Genomic DNA, 19,729 nt, shown 5'->3' on the forward strand with positions numbered 1-19,729 from the left:
TAAACACTTTAAAAAGTTTCCTTGACTGGTCGTTGCCGCGTTGGTTTTACCGTTTATTCTTAACTGACACGAATGTGTCGTTTACTGACTGCAGATCGCCGTCTCTACCACCAGACGGAACCATGGCGACATCCTGAGGGGGTACAGTAAATAGTTTTATTTATATCTTTATTATTTTTACGAAGCAAAATTCTAAATAAATCATTTGGAGTATGCCTGTAGCTTATATTTGATAAGTAAGAAATACATAATATGGGTGCAGTTTTTAAAAATATCATATCTAAAAGCGCATTGGTTTGTGGTACATTCCTGCTAGGCCATCTTTCGGTGTAACGGTAACGGTGCAGCTTCCTTTGCTAAACAGAGCAGCAGAGGTTTCGTCCTCCGGCTAACAGCAGCTACTATGGCGTCAACCGAGATAGCAAGGCAAGCGGTAAGTAGCCTGTTTCACACTGGAATTCATGTATTTATCTTATATATTTTTGTTATGGATCAAGCGTTTCGCAGAAGAGTGTATAATTTCAAGCAGATTTACCCAGCCACCATCCGTTTTTCGTGGCTATTCCATCCAAATCCAGTGTACCGTGGCTTAATTAGATCAATTATAATTAGAGCTAATAGAAATCTGATTATGCGTCCCTAAACACGGTATAAAAACAAAATTTAACCAGATATCAAATTAAGGCCCAGCACTCAACAGTCGAAGCTCAACGGTAGAATATTTTCATTTTGGTATGCTAACGCCTGCAGATTTCCTGTACTGGTAAAAACCTAAATTACCCTGTAAACGGAATTAACAGATTAAGACATTTAAAATTTAAAGTAACCGACTTATCTATTATCTCACATAAAAACGAGAGGCTGTTACAGAGCCATAGGTAGGCCATTCATTCTGAACGCCCCCATTTCGGCACGGCTACGATGCTCATTTCCGTTATGTTGTTTTATGCAAGACCCGTCAACTTTGTTTTCCGGGCGTTGTCTTAATGAATATTACGGACAAATAGATCGTAGGTCCTTGTAGACATTTGGCCGTGCAATGTACAAATCGTGGTCTAAGTTTGCCTTTTTTGGGAGGGGGGCTTGGAAAGAAGCCGCGTAACCCAGAGGGAGGGCTGAGAATAACAAGGTTTTACAGTTTGATATCCATATCTAGTGAATGGAAACCCGCTCACTGTGTGTAACTTGGCTGTGAGTGTCATGAAAAGCGGGAATGGTCTCAGGAATGTTGCACTTGCAGCTGAAGAGTATAGGGCTGGTTGTCCAGTTTTCCAAACACTCCCTCAGCTGTTTAAACCCAATTTCAGCCATCCAAATAATCCACAACTGTTTAGTGCCCTCAGCTTGCTCAGTTATTTTAAATTGAGTCTAAAACAGAGTGTTTTTCCTCCCAGAAATCTTCACCACATTGGACTGCAACAGTGTGTTATGTTAAGCCACATAATAGCTGGTTGTCTGAGGTTGAGATGGTTGAGATATTCTTTCTTTTGCCATATAATCTACATTTTTTGTTTTCCTGCAAAACGTAGGCTGCAGAAAGGAGGTTCACACTGATGGAGATGCTTACCAGCAGCCACACACCCACACACATATGTAACAACAGTGTTTTTACACTTGTTGTGTTTAGTGGTCCAGATACAGGTTGTCTATAAACAGTGTGATAGAGTGAATGGAAGTGAAATAGGCTCAGAAGAGGAAGTTTTTAAAAAAAACCAAAAAACTCAGTGCCAGTAATGCTAATGCTTTTATCCGTTTTTCTTTTCTTTTTTTAATTTTTAAACAGTAAGCTTTTTTTTTCCAAATTTTTCTAAACGCTCTGTCTTGACACAAACAGCAGTACCTTTCCATATATGTACATTGTGGTTTCTAACTGTCTCGTCTGTGGAAGAAAGTCACAGCTCAGGAAGCAGGAAGTGAGTTAGCACTGCACCTGAACTCATTGTCAAAGACTAACGTGATCAAAAAATGGTCGAAGGCATGGTACGGTTTTATTTACACAGGACAGCTGTCGTTACGATGCATATTTCAGCACGTTAGAAGGAATCCTGCACGTGCTTACAGACGTGGAAGGCGTTTAGTGATCGAAAGGCACTGACTTGTTGCTTTATGTCTTTTGTTTTTAGGGTGAAGGAGCTCGTGCTGTCCCTCTATCGGGCCATGTCGGCTTTGACAGCATGCCTGACCAGCTGGTCAACAAGTCTGTCAACCACGGATTTTGCTTCAACATCCTCTGTGTTGGTGAGTGTGTCATGTGAGATTTCCTCTCTATGTCTTCAGGCACAATGTCTTTGCTTCAGTTCAAGTGTTTCCACAAGACAAAAAGCTGCTCAGTGTTTGACTCTCAGTTTCCTTTTTGCTTGCTTTGGTTACTGTAATGAGTAAGATGCTCTCAGTTCAGGAAAGTCAAGTGTCTGCTGGTGGTTATTTAATTTGAATATGCATGGCTGTTTAAAAAAAAAAAATGCAACACTGAATGCAGGATACAAGCCTTCTCCAGGATGTAGAGGACAGTCAGAAATGATGCCCTACAAGTTTAATTTTAGACTGGAGAACCAAGTCACATCAGCCTTATTAAGTGCTGGAAGTATTCAATTATGTGCACTCAGTTGCCAATTTATTAGCATCCCACTAAAACTAATCTAATACAGCCATTCAGCAGCCCTAGCTGAATGGAGAAAATAATGTTCAATTTATTTAGATGGCATTTTGTTGCAATTGTGGAGGTTATAGTATTTTTGTAAAGGCCTGTCATGTCTGGCAGTACTTGCACTCAGAAACAGGATCTGAATGTGCCATTATGTCAAACGTATTTGCATTTTCAGAACTCTGTATAGGCTCCTCTTGTTTGTCTTTTCCTTTTTATTTATATATTTATTTAATCGTTTCTATTATTGTTCAGGTTAGGCATGTGTAATATGTCAGTGCCAGAGTTGACAGGCAGGAAGAAAAACAGTAAGTAATAAAATGGGAGAAAGGTGGAGGTCATAGTTTATGATACTGTATTTATAGAAATCAGAAGTATTCATATTATGTTTTTGTTTGAAAATACAAACATCTTTTCATTAGGGTTTCCGTTCTGGAACATGTTAAATGTCCAGAAAGCAATAAAATATGTGCAGAGCAGCACAGGAAGTAACATGAAAGATGAGTCTTAGCAGACTACAACATTCAAAAATATTCATCAGTCATCAGCTCGGCAGTGAGTTAGCAAAAACAAAAAAGGTAAACTGCAGTGGATGTAATAGCAGTAAAACAATGAGATCTTCTTTTGTGGGGGAACTTGCTTTGTGACTAACTTCAGCATTCTTGCTTGAATATTTAACTAAACATCTCTGATGGCAGAGCTATAACATTTAAAACCATAGAAAGCTGTGGGAACTCTGATAGTTCCCCTTAACCTTGAATACAATGTGTTTTTGTGATATGCTGCAAATTAGATTACGTTACATTACTACCCTCTGTTTATATATTTTAAACTAGACCTGTTATGCATTTGTCTCATATTTTCTACAGGTGCATGTTCATATTAAACCAGGCAAAGGTTTCAGATCATGAGATCACTGTATATACAAGTAATCCATGTCCATAAACTCTCGGCTCTTTACAATGTCACTTAAAGGGGATATCTGTAATGTGGTTATCTCGGGCACACAGCCCATCTGCTGTTCAAACCTGCTGTTTTTTTTCTTGCAAGGGGCAAACAATCAGAAGGGGGGTGGCTTAAAGGGAACATGGGAGGAGTTAAAAAGATTTAATACAGACAAAGAATAAACTGAGGGATTACTCTAAACTGTTAACATGCAAAGATACTCTAGTAAAGTGCAAGAATGAACATATGGGCCTGGAAATGAGCATAATATGTCCACTTAAGACTTTTTGATGATGAAATGATTGGTGGGCACGAGCGACAGGCTTTTGAGTTTCGAGCTAAACACATCCTCTAGATTCTATTTATACTCGGGAGTGGAGTGAAATGTGTGTTTTTTCTCATAATGTTACTTTTTAATGCTTTTTGACTGCCAGTTTTTCCAAATAATCTATAAAAACATTAGTACAATCCAATCAAAATATGGATGCAAAGACAATGCTGCAGAAAAACCAGTTTTGTTCCAAACTGTAAGCACTGCTGTATGACTCAAGCAAAAATGTGACGATGTGTGCCTCAAAGATGACTGGTATGTCTGCAGAATGTTTCTGTTGTGTTATTTTTGACCTTTACTTCACACATTGACCCATCCTGTCCTTTCTATGTGTTCTTCACTTTCTTCAAACAAGATGCAAAATTTTAACTGTTGTGAACTGAGCTTTGCTCAGAAAGATGTGTCTGTGTGCTTGTGCTATCAGAGAAAAATAGGGATGTTGTAAGATGTCCCACAAAAATGGGCTAACATGGTTGGACTGTAGGTCAGGCTATAATGAATAAAAATAGATTTTCTTACAGATGGAGCTCAGTATCTGAGTCATCTAACAGTAAATGGATGTCAGTACATTACATAGCAGCTACTGCTGCTGTTTTTGTGGCTTTAAGCATTTGAGAGTAATACACTCTGTTTTAAGCATATTCAATATGCTGTTTTTAATGTACTCTAACATTATCAGGCACCATTTTTTTTTCTTTTTGCTTGAGTTACACAACTGTAGTGTCAGAGAGAGTGGCTTGAGCTGAAATATATCAAAAGCTGATCAAAGAAAAGGGCCTGCCATTAAATTCCTTTTGGTTTGGGAGTTTTTTCCAGTTAGTGAAATAATAGCAACTGCCCTGTAAGTAAAGATGAAGAGGTCCTTTTTATGTGATTTGAATGATGTAATTGTAAGATGAAGATAGTAACTTGATGTATTTTCTGTTTGTTGTGCAGGTGAGACGGGTTTGGGTAAGTCCACTCTGATGGATACGCTGTTCAACACCAAGTTTGAAGGTGAGCCCACCCAGCACAACCAGCCGGGAGTCACACTCAAGTCCAACACCTATGAACTTCAGGAGAGCAACGTGCGCCTCAAACTCACTGTTGTCAACACCGTGGGCTTTGGAGACCAGATCAATAAAGAAGACAGGTAAGTCAGCCACTCTTAGCTGCTTCATCTTTGAGAGAGGGCGACGTCAAACTCCAGAACTTTCTTTTATTTGGATCTTTCAGTGGGAGCAATATACATCCCAGACAAACCTGACATCTTGGGAGTACTTAAAGCCTCTCCGCAGCTTATGTGTCATTCGTTGCTTAACTTTCTTTCATCAGATGTCTAAAGTGAAGTAGTTTCCTCATCAGTTTTGGGAAACAGAAATTAAGATGTAGCTGCTTTCCTGTCTGGCATGAGAAGCAAATCACAGCCTTAGGATATGACACTTAAGCTGCTGTGTACACCCACGATTTTGTTACCAAACCTTAAGTGTGATGCAGAGGGTAAGTTGAGGAAGAGGAGGAGACTGTGTGAACTTTGTAAGCTCTGTACAATGGGAATCCTGCAATTGTTGGAAATCCCAGGGGAAGTAACATGGGGTTAAACTATCTTATACACTGCTGCAGGCAGAATATCCTATACTTTCTACATAAGCTGTGGGGGTTTTTTCACAGTGTTTATGGGTCTGTTTTCTGGAAAGAGTGGATGCCTTTTGAAGCTTCCTGTAGTCCTCAATAAACCGGCCAACATCTTTCTCTTTTGTTCATTTTCTCTCGCATGTGTCATTGCAGATAAGATTGAATTAGTTATTGGATAAATCAAATACTCTAAAACTACAAACATCAAGAATCTGACCTGGCATGAGTATAAAGTATGACTTGAAATCTCCCTGCTTTAGACTAAACCTCCTCAGATAAGACGGTCTGTCCTAACACACGGCAAAATTGATCATTGCTTCTGTAAAGTTAGTTAAAAATTAATCATGTTTACCAGGTAGTTGCTCTCACATGTTCTGACTGCAGGCGTCTTCACACATGCACTGCAGCCCTAAAGTTTTGTTGAAATTACCATGAGGAGAAACATGTGACAACTCAAATCTCCCAATCTGATCGGACTCTTTTTGTAGTGGACTTTTACTCTGCTAGGTTCCTTGCAGATTGTTGGATAATGATTATAATAAAAGTATAAGAGATGTTCCTACATGATTTTCCCAGAGGAGACAAAGTCTTTAGAACTCACAGTTGTCTTCTGTGTTGCTATACTCTCAGTATACTTTCGGGCCTTCCACAGATAACAGTGACTCTAGTGCTGCAATGATTCGCTGATATCCTGAATATTAATACCTTACTATTTAGATAAGAAATGTAGCTTATATTTGAAAAAAATGCTTAATATTTGCTGGTTTCAGATGCTGTGGTGTGTTGAAAAAATCTTCTCTGTCCCTCATCTTTTAACAGCTACAAGTCCATTGTGGAGTTTATTGATGCCCAGTTTGAAGCATATCTACAGGAAGAGCTGAAAATCAAGCGCACGCTACACAGCTACCACGACACCCGCATCCATGCGTGCCTGTACTTCATCGCTCCAACGGGACACTCGCTCAAATCGCTGGATCTGGTGACCATGAAAAAACTTGATAGCAAGGTCAGCTTCACTTCACTGAGTGTCATCTTTAGTTGTTTTTGTGTCAAAGAGTCCACTAGAAGATGTTTAGGATTGTTTCTATTATGTAACAGTTGTGCTGCAGCTGAATGATCTTACAGAATATCTGTTTATTGAGTAGCGTGTCGTAGATATGCTGTAGGTATGTGCTCTGACACTGCATGACTGTGTCATTGAATCTGCCTTCTTCAGTCATAGGCCATAAACCCTTTCCATCTGCTTGAATGTAAATTGGCTCGGGCTTGTTGCTGCGTCGGTGTAGGTCAGCTGTGAAATGCAGTCTGCTCAGTGACTGAAGCCTGGTTTTTGTGAGGTCCTTTCCCATCAGCTTATTTGCATGGCCCTCATGGCTTTTGCACAAAGAACCAGCCTAGCGTTTGCCAGAGCAGCTGTGCCCTCCAGCAAGCATTCACAGCAGCGTGATCTAGAGCAGAGCCTCCTCTGTTTACACGTTCACCTAGGAGCACATTCAAACAGCGCTCTGCTGAAGTGTCCTCGAGCTAGACTTTGAATCCTCACCAGACGAAGGGATGCACTAAGATATTTTTGTTCACATGACCCGGAGCATCCCTTGCTTTTAGTGAAAGGGGCCCACATTCAAATAATAATAAATAAAATCAGGGGTTGTGTGGGCTGACACAGCACTGTAAAATAGTTGTGTAGGAGTGAAATGTTATTTTCCACCTGTCAGCTGTAATTTATATACGACGGTGATTGTGCCTGTTTTTCCCCACCTCCCTAGAATTATCACTGTTTGGGTAACATATATGTCCACGGTTGGAGAAACTTTCTGTGATCTGAGACATAACACGAAAGCTTTCACTTTCTGTGCTGCTTTTACTATTTTTATCTCTGTACTTAAGATTATGTTTCTGTCCTCTCTGAGGGGGAAGTATGAATCGAGATGATATTTTATAATTTATATATTAAAACCTAAAGCCAGTGCATTTAATGTCAAAAAGATGCTTTCTTTGAACCTGGCTTTATCACATGAGTGGACAGCAAATTTGTTTTGACTTAAATCGAGTGTAAAAATCATGACCTTTTCACTAATTGATCTCCTGATTTGTGAGCAATGGAGATTCACATGTGATGAAAGAAGTTATTTTCATCGTTTCTGTATTCCTCTGTGGTATGTTCGTCTTAAATGAAACAGGAAGCATGTGATTAGTGCATTTTGTGCAGAAGAATCAAATGAAGCATCAAATTCACCCTTTTTATATAAAGGAAACCTGAGTTAAGTTGACAACCACAGTGATTCTGTTTATCTCTTGATTGGAGTTTTAGCTTTTGTCTGTATTGACTTTGCTTATACTCTCTGAATGTTAAAGCAAACAGTACCCCTATCATTTTTCACATTTTCTTTTAAATTACTACTGCAGTCTTTGGGAATATATGAGTGGAAGCCATGTATAAGAAAAAGTGTTATGCACTCTGTTCTTAAACTGTAATATTACTTAATTCTAGCTACAGCTTAAGAGTTTTTTTAATAAATCAACTACTTTCTAAATTTGGACTACAGAAGGGGAAAGGCTGTGAAACTAGCTGTGAAACTATATTTAGCTGAATGTCTGAAATATTTCACTTCACCTTATTGCGCTATTGTGATAACTACATGAATGCTCGCCTCATTTCTTAACTGCAGGTCAATATTATCCCAATCATCGCCAAGTCAGATGCTATCTCGAAGAGTGAGCTGGCCAAGTTCAAAATCAAAATCACCAGTGAGCTGGTCAGCAACGGAGTGCAGATCTACCAGTTCCCCACCGATGACGAATCCGTGGCCGAGATCAACTCCACCATGAACGTAAGGCTCATTTCTACTGTTGTGCGTTACACATTCAGCTAACCTAAGCAAAAGATCCACAGTTCAGTCATGGAGGGGGACACGAATGCCTTCAGGGTTGTGTCGGGAAGGGCATCTGGGATTAAAGAGTCTGCCAAATCAAACGTGTGGAGCTACCTGCTGTGGCGACCCTGTGTGACTAAGGGAGCAGACGGATGTAGCTACGCTGCTTAATTCTAATTTATTTTACCAGCGTAACAACTTGTGATGTGGAGTCGGGGCAGATTTTGTACGTGTCTCCTTAGTCTGTCAGGAAGCCGCTGTCGCAGCACGGCAGAGTGTTCAGTTCGCTCTGCAGGAAACCTGCAGTGTGGGAAAGGGCCTGTGTGCACTGACAGATAATTCAAGGCTCACTTAGATGTTTATTAGTCCTGATCTGTGCAAATTCCTTAACTATCCTTAACTGATTCTATTAAACTGCAGCCTCTCCTCTCATGTTTGCACAGCCTGACCTCAACTCTGTTCTGAGACATCATAAATCTTTATTGTAGTACTTGCTGTCTGGAAAAACAAGTTCTTAATGATCAGCTTGTGTAAGTTGAAATAATGGAATCGACGTACGCCGGCAGCACAAATACTTCTGGATTTCTTGGTAACAAAAAGGTGTTTGATTTATTTATTTACTTTGTGTGTGGAGAGAAGCTGTGGAGAATTTGCAGAGTGTGTGTTTGGCAGCACACCAACCGTGCTTTTCTTTACGCTTCACAGAGCCATTTGCCCTTTGCCGTGGTGGGGAGCACAGAGGAAGTCAAGATTGGGAACAAGATGGTGAAGGCCCGGCAGTACCCCTGGGGAACGGTGCAGGGTAAGCCCGGGTTACATCCTGCACAGGAAATGAGAGCATGCTCCTTCTCATCACAGCTGCTCTAGCCACTCCCTCCCCTTATATTTCTGCTCAACTCAAATAGCTGCTACAGACTAGCTGATAACCCGTTATATAACCTGCAGTTCCATCACTGCCATCACGCTGTAAATCATTGCAGCACCAGCTTTTAGCCCATAAAGGAATTTTATGTCGCTTTTATTGACCTCCTTGATCAATGGTGTGGTTAATGTATGTGAAGTAGACAGAACTGTCAATACTTTAACTCCAGTTGCACTGATTTGCTCCTATGCCGTTTGTTACAGACACGTGCTTGCTGTTATTATCAAATGTGTATGCATGCATGTGGGCAGATGTTTATATGATTCGGTCTTATTCAACACACGCAGCTTAAATGCTTGCAGTATGACTGCTCTTCTCGTTTCTTGTTATGTCTACTTTATAATGCTATCAAACATAAAAAACACCCTGAAGTCTTTATTTTAAAAACAACAACAATTTTCTGCTAAATTTGCTTTAATTTTGGTGTAATCCCTTTAGAAATTCTATCCTTTTATACAAGCAGCCATATGAGATGCATTTCCCACGATGTGTGTCTAATATTTATGTGGATTACATCAAAAAACCCCAAAGCTTAAAGTCAGCGTTTTTCCCATATCATTAACACTTCATTTAAAATTCAGTGTGCTGGATTGCTGCCAAAACAATGAAACCCACACCGCCGTTTTAATGCGAATGGCCTGCAGTGTATAATATTTATGACTGAAGAAGGCTTTTTATCAAACACTGGGTCTGTTTACCCCAGACTGTCTTCATGCATACTCACATGGTGTCACATGTCCTGTGGAGGCATGCAGCTCGGCTCAGTCCAGCACCAAAAATCAATACAGAAAACACAGGACATGAACACTGCCTTTTTATACTGCTGCAGTTTGTTTGATTTACTTTATACTGTAGCTTTAGCATGCGTTCTAGTTTGTTCTGTGAGACATGCACTAAGTCCCTGTGTTCTGTTTCTCACAGTGGAAAATGAGACTCACTGTGACTTTGTCAAACTGCGGGAAATGCTGATCAGAGTTAACATGGAGGACCTGCGAGAGCAGACTCACACGCGTCACTATGAACTCTATCGGAGATGTAAATTGGAGGAAATGGGGTTCAAGGACACGGATCCTGACAGCAAGCCCTTCAGGTAGCAGACTCCTTTATTGCAGCTGATTTTTGCATTCATCATCTTATTTCTACCCCCAACCTCCCATTTACTTTTTACACTTTGGGGGCCTGTAACTGTGAAAGTTTTCATAGTATGGAGGTTAAAATCTTGAATGGTTTTATAAAATATGCTAAATTTATCTTATAAGAGATTTGCTTTACTGTTTCTATTGCTCATATTTCTTCCCTCTGTCATTTTCCTCTGCCAGTCTGCAGGAAACATATGAAGCTAAGAGGAACGAGTTCATGGGAGAACTGCAAAAGAAGGAAGAAGAAATGAGGCAAATGTTTGTCCAAAGAGTTAAAGAGAAGGAGGCTGAGCTCAAAGAAGCAGAGAAAGAGGTAAGTATCAGCAGCATAACCAGTGTTTATGTGAGCCAGATATATTTCTGCTTTGTTTTTAAAACACAAAACAACTGTGTCTGTTTCTTGTCACGTAGCTGCACGAGAAATTCGACCGTCTGAAGAAACTCCACCAGGACGAGAAAAAGAAGCTGGAAGAAAAGAAGAAGACTCTGGACGATGAGGTCAACACATTCAAACAGAAAAAGACTGCTGCAGAGCTCTTGCAGAATCAAGCCCAGCAGGCAGGGGGCTCCACCACACTCAAGAGGGACAAAGAGAGGAAAAAGTGAGTATTGTTATCCCGCTCTGTGGCTTTACCCTCACAGGTGTACCATTGGCTGTGTGACTACAGGAAATGGAGTATGAAATGAATTTGGGAGGGTGTTGACAAGCCAGTGATAAAATAACTGACTTCAAGGTTTTATATCAGTATGTATTGGAACTGTCATATCAATATCTCAGTGGTTTATCTGCCACCACTGGTTAATAACCCACCGTGGATTTGTGTAATTTGATGCTAATCCATATTAGATTTGTATAGCTGACAGGCTCAGGCAAACCCTTATAAGCAGACTTTGACACTGCTCTTTAATTCACAGAGGCAGATGAATGTTCCAGTTTTCCCTCCATATAATAATAGAGATTGTAGTTAGTACTAAATTCCACGCTAAGTGAGCTGACTATAACTCATCGCCAGTGTGGAGAAATAAGAGGAGAAGAGAGGGGAGGGAGACTGGTGAAAATTACAATCTGTCCTCATCTAAATAGTTGAAAAGTAGCCAACTGTCAGCAGAGTTAGATGAATGAATTTCAGTCAGAAATCATTGCTCTGCAATTAAGCGCTGCTGCTGGTTCACCACAGAATCAAACGCTCTCAATACATGTGTGTAAACAACTTTACACACATGTGCCAATACTTTATACACTTTTCCAAATGCTTTGGTAATAGATCTGACATGCTTTTGCTTATACCACAAGTTTAGTGAGGCTGAGGCTGGTATTGCGTGTGCAGCCTGATGTGTTATTGACATTGTTGGTCCCTTCATGGTGCTAATCAACTCCTGGTTGTGTTAAAGCTGATGTGCCCGTTGGAAAAGGAAGAAGACACTTGCACTGAGAGGTTTCTTGTTGCTTTATTTCCTTCTTGCTAATTGATTTTCTTCACAGCCATTCTAATTTTCTTTTTTAGGCTCTGTCTCAAGGTCACAAATTAAATCTGACTAGCGGGGTCTAATAATCAAGTTCTTTTCAGTCTCCGGGAGACAGTTATTTATGATGAATGTTGTGTTTTGAATGTGTCCTGTGAGTGCATGTGTCACCTATGTTGCATCCGTAATGTTTTCCAGTTAACTCCTCCCACACTTGCTGCATGCTGCGTGAGGCACCTTTTCGGGTAAGACCCCCTTCTTGAGTTACACCGCCAACAGATGTGAAAAAATATATATAAATAATAAAATTCTGAAGCTTCTGCAATTCGGGAATCATTATTAACTCCACCAGAACGGCCCTTTGTCACTGATTCATAGATTTTTATGACACTGGTTCTCTGGTTTGGTGGTCTCAGGATCACCTCTCAGCTTTTGATCATTTTCAGCTCGCACCGGGGCACTTTGCAGCTGAGTGTGAGCATCTAGCATCTCCAAATCTGAGGCCATGGTTCTCAGCTGGACATGGGTGGAGTGCCCACTCTGGGCAAAAGGGAGGAGTTGCTGTCCCAAGTGGGAGAGTTTTTGAGTATCTTGGGGTGTTGTTCACGAGTGAGGGGAGAATGGAACAGAAGACTGTCAAATTGGTGCGTGTCTGCAGCGATGCAGACACTTTACTTGGCTGTTGTAGTGAAGACAGTTGATCTACTTTCCCACCTTCATAGGACCACAAGCTGTGTGTAGCAGCCAAGAGTGTCTGGATGTCTGGGAAGATGCAGCACAGAGTAGAGCTGCAACTCCTCTGTGTGGAAAGGAGCCAGTTGAAGTGGTTTGTGCTTCTGATCACAAGGCATTCTGGACGCCGCATAGGAGATGTGTCTGAGTACTAATGGGAGGTAACCCAGAACATGCTGGAGAGATTATGTCTGTTGGATGGTTTGGGAATGCCCCTGCATCCCTACTGTAGCTAGAATTGTTGGCTGGGGAGAGGAATGTCTAGGCATCTTTCCTGAGAGTGCTGCCATCGTGACCCAGGCCCAGATTAACAGAACATTGATGGAGCTCGCAACATTTTATTTGACTTTGAAAAGGCAACATTTTCATTATCTGACATTTTGTACTTCAGACGATTGACTGATAAGTAGTACAAGTTAACCAGAAATGAAACTGAAGCATTAGTGGCTGTCAAACTGTGCAGCCAAATACTTCTCTGAATCTGAATATGTAAACACAATCTGAAGATTTATAAAGCTGTTAAATCTCCTCTAATTTGCATGGATTTAATTTGCCCATTTAAGTTATTTAAGCACGTCACTGTTTGAGAAATGGCTAATCCAAATGTAGCATTTTATTGCCACAGATTTGCAGTACTTCATGGAAACATCTGTGCCGATCCTATCCTTGAGTTGGCAGTGTTTACCGTCCTTCTGCCAGCTTCTAAATCAGCCACTTTATTAGATCCCCACCCATCCATTTGATGTACTGTTCCATCTGCCTCCCAAAAAGCACAACAGTCTCTTTTTCTCGTGGCCCTTCCCTGACTTTGCACAAAGACTCATTCAAGGCTGAACTGAAGAGTAACTGAAACTAACGGGTCACACCAGAGCAGCTAGCAGCCTCAGGGCCCTTCTCTGTTTACAGAGATGACATGTTTTGTTGATCAGCCAGAGCCATATGACGACCCCCACTCCCACCACCACCCCACCCCACTTTTGTGGATTCAAAAGCCAAATCCACAGAGGGACATGTTGTTAAGACTCAACCACTGGGGAGGGTAGAAGTGAATAAAGACATCTGTCTTGCAATCTGTAAACTCCACAAGCATTTCAGAGCTCTTAAAAAAGCTGGAAACAAGATGGTGTTTGACGAGCAAGGCTCGAGGAAGACAATAAGACCCGCTGTTTGAAACTCAAGGGAGGGAGGAAAACCTGAAAAGAAAGAAAAAGATTTATTTAACTGTCCGATTCAAACAAATAGACAGCTGTACTCACATCCTCACCTCTGCACTCAGTCCTTTTGAGTTGCCTTAAGAAGCATGTTTTCCCCGTCAGCGCCCCCTGATAACTAATGTTGATGTGATGTCACCTGTGTGAAACTGTCTTGTGATGATGTTTTAACTCCAAGAAAGCAATAACAGCCCTTCTCTCTTATTTCCAGCTAAGGATTCCTGTAGAAAAAGTGCTCCCTTGTGGCCATCCTGCTGTGAATGAGTTTCCAACCCCATCATCCTTTACAGTACCCCTTCCTCACCCTCACATTACCCCATAATCCAACCCTCCACATGCCCCTCCCTGCTCTGTGGAAGACGCTGGGCATTGCTATCAGTTTGACTTACTCTTTTGTTTTTTTCATGCTGAATGATGCTTGTCAGTTGTGTGGGTTGTACAAGCAATTATTCGGCTTCTCTTTTTATGCAAATTTACAAAATGCATTCCATGTTTGTTTTTTGTTTTTTTAATATTTAGTGACTTTTTGCATGATGTGAGCTTTTAAAAAGATATTAACATACATGACTACTGTAGTGATGGGCAGAAATGTACTGAGGCTAAATGGAAACATGCATTAAAACAATGGGACTGAAGCATGAAGGATGAGAAATCTGTTTTGGATTTCAGACTTTACAAGAATAGACTGTTATTAATATGAAGGCAGATTGACTGTGAGATTGAAGAAAAGCAGTAGACTTAGTAATGTTGTTTTTTTTAAACCGCCTCCATGAAACTGTGGTGTCTGAAATTGCTGCATTTCAAGAAAATGTCTTGCTGAAGAAAAGCACACTTCAAGTAGTTAATCATTGGGTTTCTGATAGGCTAATCACTTCTTGCTTATTTGGTGACACCTGTGGTTAAAGTGGTAACAGGAAGTAGAGTTTTGTGCTACAACAAGCACCTTCTTTTTTAGAAGTGCGACAGAAAAGCAGCCCGTGTCCGTTCTGTGTCCGTTATTGTGCAGCCAAAAAACCTTGTCTTGATGTAGATATTTAAAATCTGTCAATTTGTCTCATGTTATGTTGTTCAAATTGTTAGCAGGGAGTAAAGTTGCTTCTCTTGTAGATAAAATTTTGATTAGTCTCCTTTGATTAATCTCCTTCACAATAAAAGCCACCGTGTGCTTTCATCATACACTGTATATAAAAGATAGGTGTATCTTCAGGATTTAAAATGTAAAGTCAAAGCGAAAGTGGATTACGTCTGCATTCTTTTCAATGGCCATTAGGGGGCAGTTCCTCTGCTGATAAAAAGAAGTATAATTGCATAAATGTTTAATACCTCAATAAAAACATTCTCTACGAGTTTACGGTATAAATCACAATATAGGTTAAGTGAGATCTACTTTAGGGCAACAAATTATTACTGTATGAGCGTTGCAGTTTCTTGCGATTGCTAGTTTCCAAATTCCAATCCCAGTTCTTGTGGGCGGGGCTTTACAAACCACTGATGTCACAGCAGCTATGGCTCTCTTTTATATACAGTCTATAATTTTAGTAAGTGAAGTTTTGTTTGTTTGTTTGTTTTTATGTGAAGCTTCAGCAATACAAGAGTCAACAACTCAGCTGTAACTAGATAAAATTCATACTGTATTACAGTTTCTTGCTTGTAAAAGCAGTTTGAATGATAAGAAAGGTGCTTCCCGGCACTGTAAATTAATTGCAGAATGTAACCACATTACATTGTTTTTCTTTAAGAATTATAAAGACATTTTAAACAATAAAAAATAAAATGGAGATTTACTTTCTTAATGTCCCCTTGCTGATGTTGTTTCTCTTCAGCCTCATGCATGAACAGATGTGAGCCTCCTCTCTTTGCCACTTCTCCCATACCTCATTCATCATCATGTGTTTTGTGCATCGTTGTATTAGCTTTCACATTTGCACTTTTAATATTTTATACCTGAATGTGATGGTTTTTTACATACTATATATTAATGTTGTAAGTGCAATTGTAACTTTCTTTTTTCTTATTGTTCTCAATATGAAGGCACATTTTAAAAGTCAATCATCTTAATGTCAATTGTCCTGCAGGGACCAGTGTTATTTGTATCAGTGTTACGCATATATTAAAGAAAATTTTAATAAAATAAAGGCCAATTTTTCACCATATATTATACCTGTGAACATAATCATTGTCTATGACAAACATTACTTTATTTTTAGGAAATTAAATCAAGGTTTATTTAATAAATGGATGAAATAGTTATATTTCATTTATCAGGGGCTTACAGTGAACAAATGTTGGTGCCAGTAGGTTGTACTTGTGCAAGTTCATTGGCCAGCTGCTGTCCTAGCTTTGCTTAACATTTTTTATTGAAAGAAGATCTTTAGGTGTGTTTATTTCATGGCCCTCAGATCAAATAGGCGCCTGCTGACTTAGTTTATACTTTATTGTTCTACCACTTCAAGGTTCAGGGTTACTTTTATCACCTCTTGAAAGAGGGAATTGTCTTGGGTTGAAAGTACTCCTGCCTTAACTCACATAATTCCACATGATACCAGGGTCAAAGTACTTCAACAGAAGATCCTTTCCTTCCTTGCAATCCTCAGCTCATTGGTCTGTGTGGTTTCACTTTCCTTTGCAGTAATCCCTGGCTCTGCACTGAGTAGGTCCTCAGCCCTCAAGCTTTGCTAAGGGACCAGCCTTTGTGGGTACTGAGTACCTCAAATGTGACCAGAGGCTCTGTGGACCCCCCCTCCCCATCCCTGCAGGGTTTTCTTATACATTACCTGCTCTGCTATAATACGTGTTAACGTGTATGTGCTTCAATGCTGCTTTAAACTCACTTTGAGCAATCTAATCCACGATATGTTGCCTCTGCTTATGCTTACATGTTTACTTTTTGTGTTGTTGTGACTAATACCTTTTCCACTTCAGTTGTGATGGAGAAGACATGCACCTGTTCATTTATTTAAATTTCTGTGCACCTGAATGACCACAGACAAGTCGTGGGATCGTAACACGGGCTGTACCTTTTATTTCACTGTTTTAAAAAAATCATGGTGTGGACACAATATAATCGGGTGTTTTATGTCTATAGTGTATTGTTTGAATAACTATGATCACTAAGATTTAATTCAAAACCTAAAGTTTTTCTCTCCTTGATATGAATCGCACTTCTGAATCTTTTATTTGTAAGCGTGTCTGCTTTGGCTTCCTCCCTCTAACTGCCTGCTCTTTTCTCTTTGTCTCTTTAGCTTCTTTTAATCTGTCTTGACCACCTGAAGAGGGGATTGCAGCTTCAGCAAGAACTAAGCACCCTTTACCTCTTCCTGTTTTTCTCGCTGTATGAACCTTTTACTCTCCCCATTGCATCTCCTTTGGTTGAATACGGCCTTAATGTGGACTCGCATGGTATTTCTGACCACCTAAGGATGGTTAAAAGCTGGGCAGGTCAGGAACCGGGCACAATTTAAATCTGCTTTCATGTCTTAATGTATAGAGAGACTCTTTGTAGTTCATAGAAGTCGTCGGGTGGGACTCGCACACTTTTAGGACTCACAGAGGAAGTCATTATTTGACCTTTAGTTGAAATAAAATTGCTGTGACCTGCACTATGCACTCATCTGTTCAAGAGAATTCTCAACCCAGAGGCATTAGGATAAAATGAAAGTGAATCATCGAGACTTACTTTTAAACAAAAGAACAGAAGCACTTAATAAACTATGTGTAATGTGTTAAAGTGATACAGTATAATGAGGATGTCCTCTTCCCTTGTTTTCTGCACATCTAAATTAAGAGTCATAATCATGCAAGAGCCAAAGCAATGTTTATGGTGCCCATGTTTACATGTCACTGCTGAATACCATGGAGGTCACATGTCATGGCCTTTTACTACACATTGTGCTTTAATATTCACTTGCCTACTCTATATTTTGCATGCATCTCTCTCTCTCTCTTTTTCATTACTGCAGTGATCTTTGACCTGCTTGTTTTTAACCCTTAAATAACAAAGTTTTGCTATCTGTTTTCCTTCATTGCTGTTTTCTTCAAATCGGTGCATATAATTCATGTACATTTGCTCTGTTCTATGATTTCAGCTCCCACTTTGCCAAATGTTAGTATAAGACGGAGTTGAATTGAAACCCCAGATAGGAGTATTAAAAAAATACTCGAGCATTTATATAATTTATAAGGATATATTTTGTGTATCGAAGTGGAGACTTGTTGTTTATTACCTATGATCTTTGGACGTGACTCTGAGTGTAACATTTTGGTGTCAGGAATTGCCATACATTTTTTCTAGTATCAGTCATCACCTCTTGTAGTCAGAACCTCTCCCACACCTCAAATGATTCTGGATCTTACTTTAGTTTGATTCCATTGATGTACATTTTGAATAAAAAAGGTGATCCAAACATTTGACGCTTCTGTCTGTCATTTTCAACAGTGGCTCTAAAACTGATGCGATTAGCACTGGCTGTCGCCTCGCAGCAAGACGGTGCTAGGTTCAAATCCAGCACAGGGTCTTTCGTTGTAGAATGTAAATGTTCTCTCAGAGTTTTTTACATGGACTTAGGTTCATTGGTGATTCTAAATTGACTCATCTCTAAGTGTTAGCTCTGTGACAGATTGATCACCTGACCAGGGTCTACCTCGCCTCTCGTCCCGTGACAGCTGGAGTAGGCTCCAGCCCTCTCTGTGACTCCTATTTGGATAACTGGAAGGAAATGGATAGATGGTTCTCAATCTGTGAGGCACAGACAAGTAGAGGAAAAAAAAAAAAGAAACTAAAATGAATGAAGGTTTTTTTTTTAAGGGAAAGTAAAATTGCACAATTTATTTAAACATATTTACTTATAAATGAATGAAACTAAACTACATCTTAGATGCCTTTTTAAGACAAATAACTGATACAAACTGGGTTTTGTGACATTAATGGTTTTTGTCTTTGTTATTTTCACTTTCTTTGATGACCACAGTCAAATCCTAAAGTTGTGTCTCTTCATAGGGTTCATCTGCTTCGAAGTCTTTCTCTGGATTTATTATATATATTTACGAGAGATATGTGGACAGAAATGTTCGATTTTAATTAAAGAAAACTTACATAGATGCAAAAACTAAGCCTAACTATTAGAGACAAATCTTTTTGCAAAGAATTGTTTCATTTATAAATTCTAAAACTGCTGTTAAACATATCTACTGTAACATTCCCAGGGCTATTATCAGGCCCTACATACACAATGATAGCAAATTATAATGTCACATTGTAAAATACTGGATGGAAGAATATAATTCAGAGGAAAATATTGCACTTTTCCCTGGTTTGCCTCACTTTATGACTTGTATTTATCAGCTACAGTTACCAATAGCTTTGCATATATAAGATGTTGTTATCACTGGTTGATTAGACCTCTATATTTAGTTGGGTGGAGCTTTGGTGGAAATGACATAAGCTAAATAAATTTAATGTCCCAAGACTTAACGTAATGGTAATACCCACTCTTACAGATGGAGAAGTTGTTCTGTCCCACTTTGTCCTGAAGGAGGCAGTGTAAGCAAAGATGTGCACATATAAAGAAAGAAAGAACCAGTATGTTTATTACTGATTATACTATGGATTAAATTATTTAATCTTTTTAAAATAGTTGACCACCTGCAGCATTGAATTGCTGCTCATTCCAGCTCACTACCTGCAAAACTGTGTTTTCTAAGGTCCTCCAAATCTGGAGATGACATGACAAAACCAACATGGAATGAGCCAACTACATTACAGTCTTAAGTTTTCAAGTTCATATTGGTCTTGCAGTTCTCGGAGAGGTGTGCCATCAACCCCAAATTCATTCTGCAACATAACAACAAATGAAAA

General features: G+C 39.7%; 1 protein-coding gene across 5 annotated transcripts; it reads left to right on the forward strand.

The window, feature by feature from the left end:
• Window positions 1–101: 101 nt before the first annotated feature.
• Window positions 102–18,280, forward strand: septin6 (septin 6). 5 transcript variants are annotated; one of them, XM_076875608.1, is made up of 12 exons: window positions 105–141; window positions 317–433; window positions 2,124–2,238; window positions 4,857–5,052; window positions 6,354–6,540; window positions 8,204–8,365; window positions 9,113–9,209; window positions 10,251–10,419; window positions 10,649–10,781; window positions 10,880–11,070; window positions 12,131–12,177; window positions 17,118–18,280. In XM_076875608.1, the coding sequence occupies exons 2-11, from the start codon at window positions 404–406 to the stop codon at window positions 12,132–12,134; spliced, it is 1,284 nt and encodes a 427-aa protein (XP_076731723.1). In that variant the 5' UTR covers window positions 105–141; window positions 317–403; the 3' UTR covers window positions 12,135–12,177; window positions 17,118–18,280. The 5 variants fall into 5 exon arrangements, with proteins under 5 accessions (XP_004545828.2, XP_004545831.2, XP_076731723.1 ...); XM_004545773.6 differs by lacking the exon at window positions 17,118–18,280 and adding an exon at window positions 14,087–16,028 and having other exon boundaries at window positions 106–141; XM_004545771.5 differs by lacking the exons at window positions 12,131–12,177; window positions 17,118–18,280 and adding an exon at window positions 16,505–17,108 and having other exon boundaries at window positions 102–141.
• Window positions 18,281–19,729: the final 1,449 nt, after the last annotated feature.

Source organism: Maylandia zebra, linkage group LG2 (assembly GCF_041146795.1).
Source record: "Maylandia zebra isolate NMK-2024a linkage group LG2, Mzebra_GT3a, whole genome shotgun sequence".
Taxonomy (NCBI): Eukaryota; Metazoa; Chordata; class Actinopteri; order Cichliformes; family Cichlidae; genus Maylandia; species Maylandia zebra.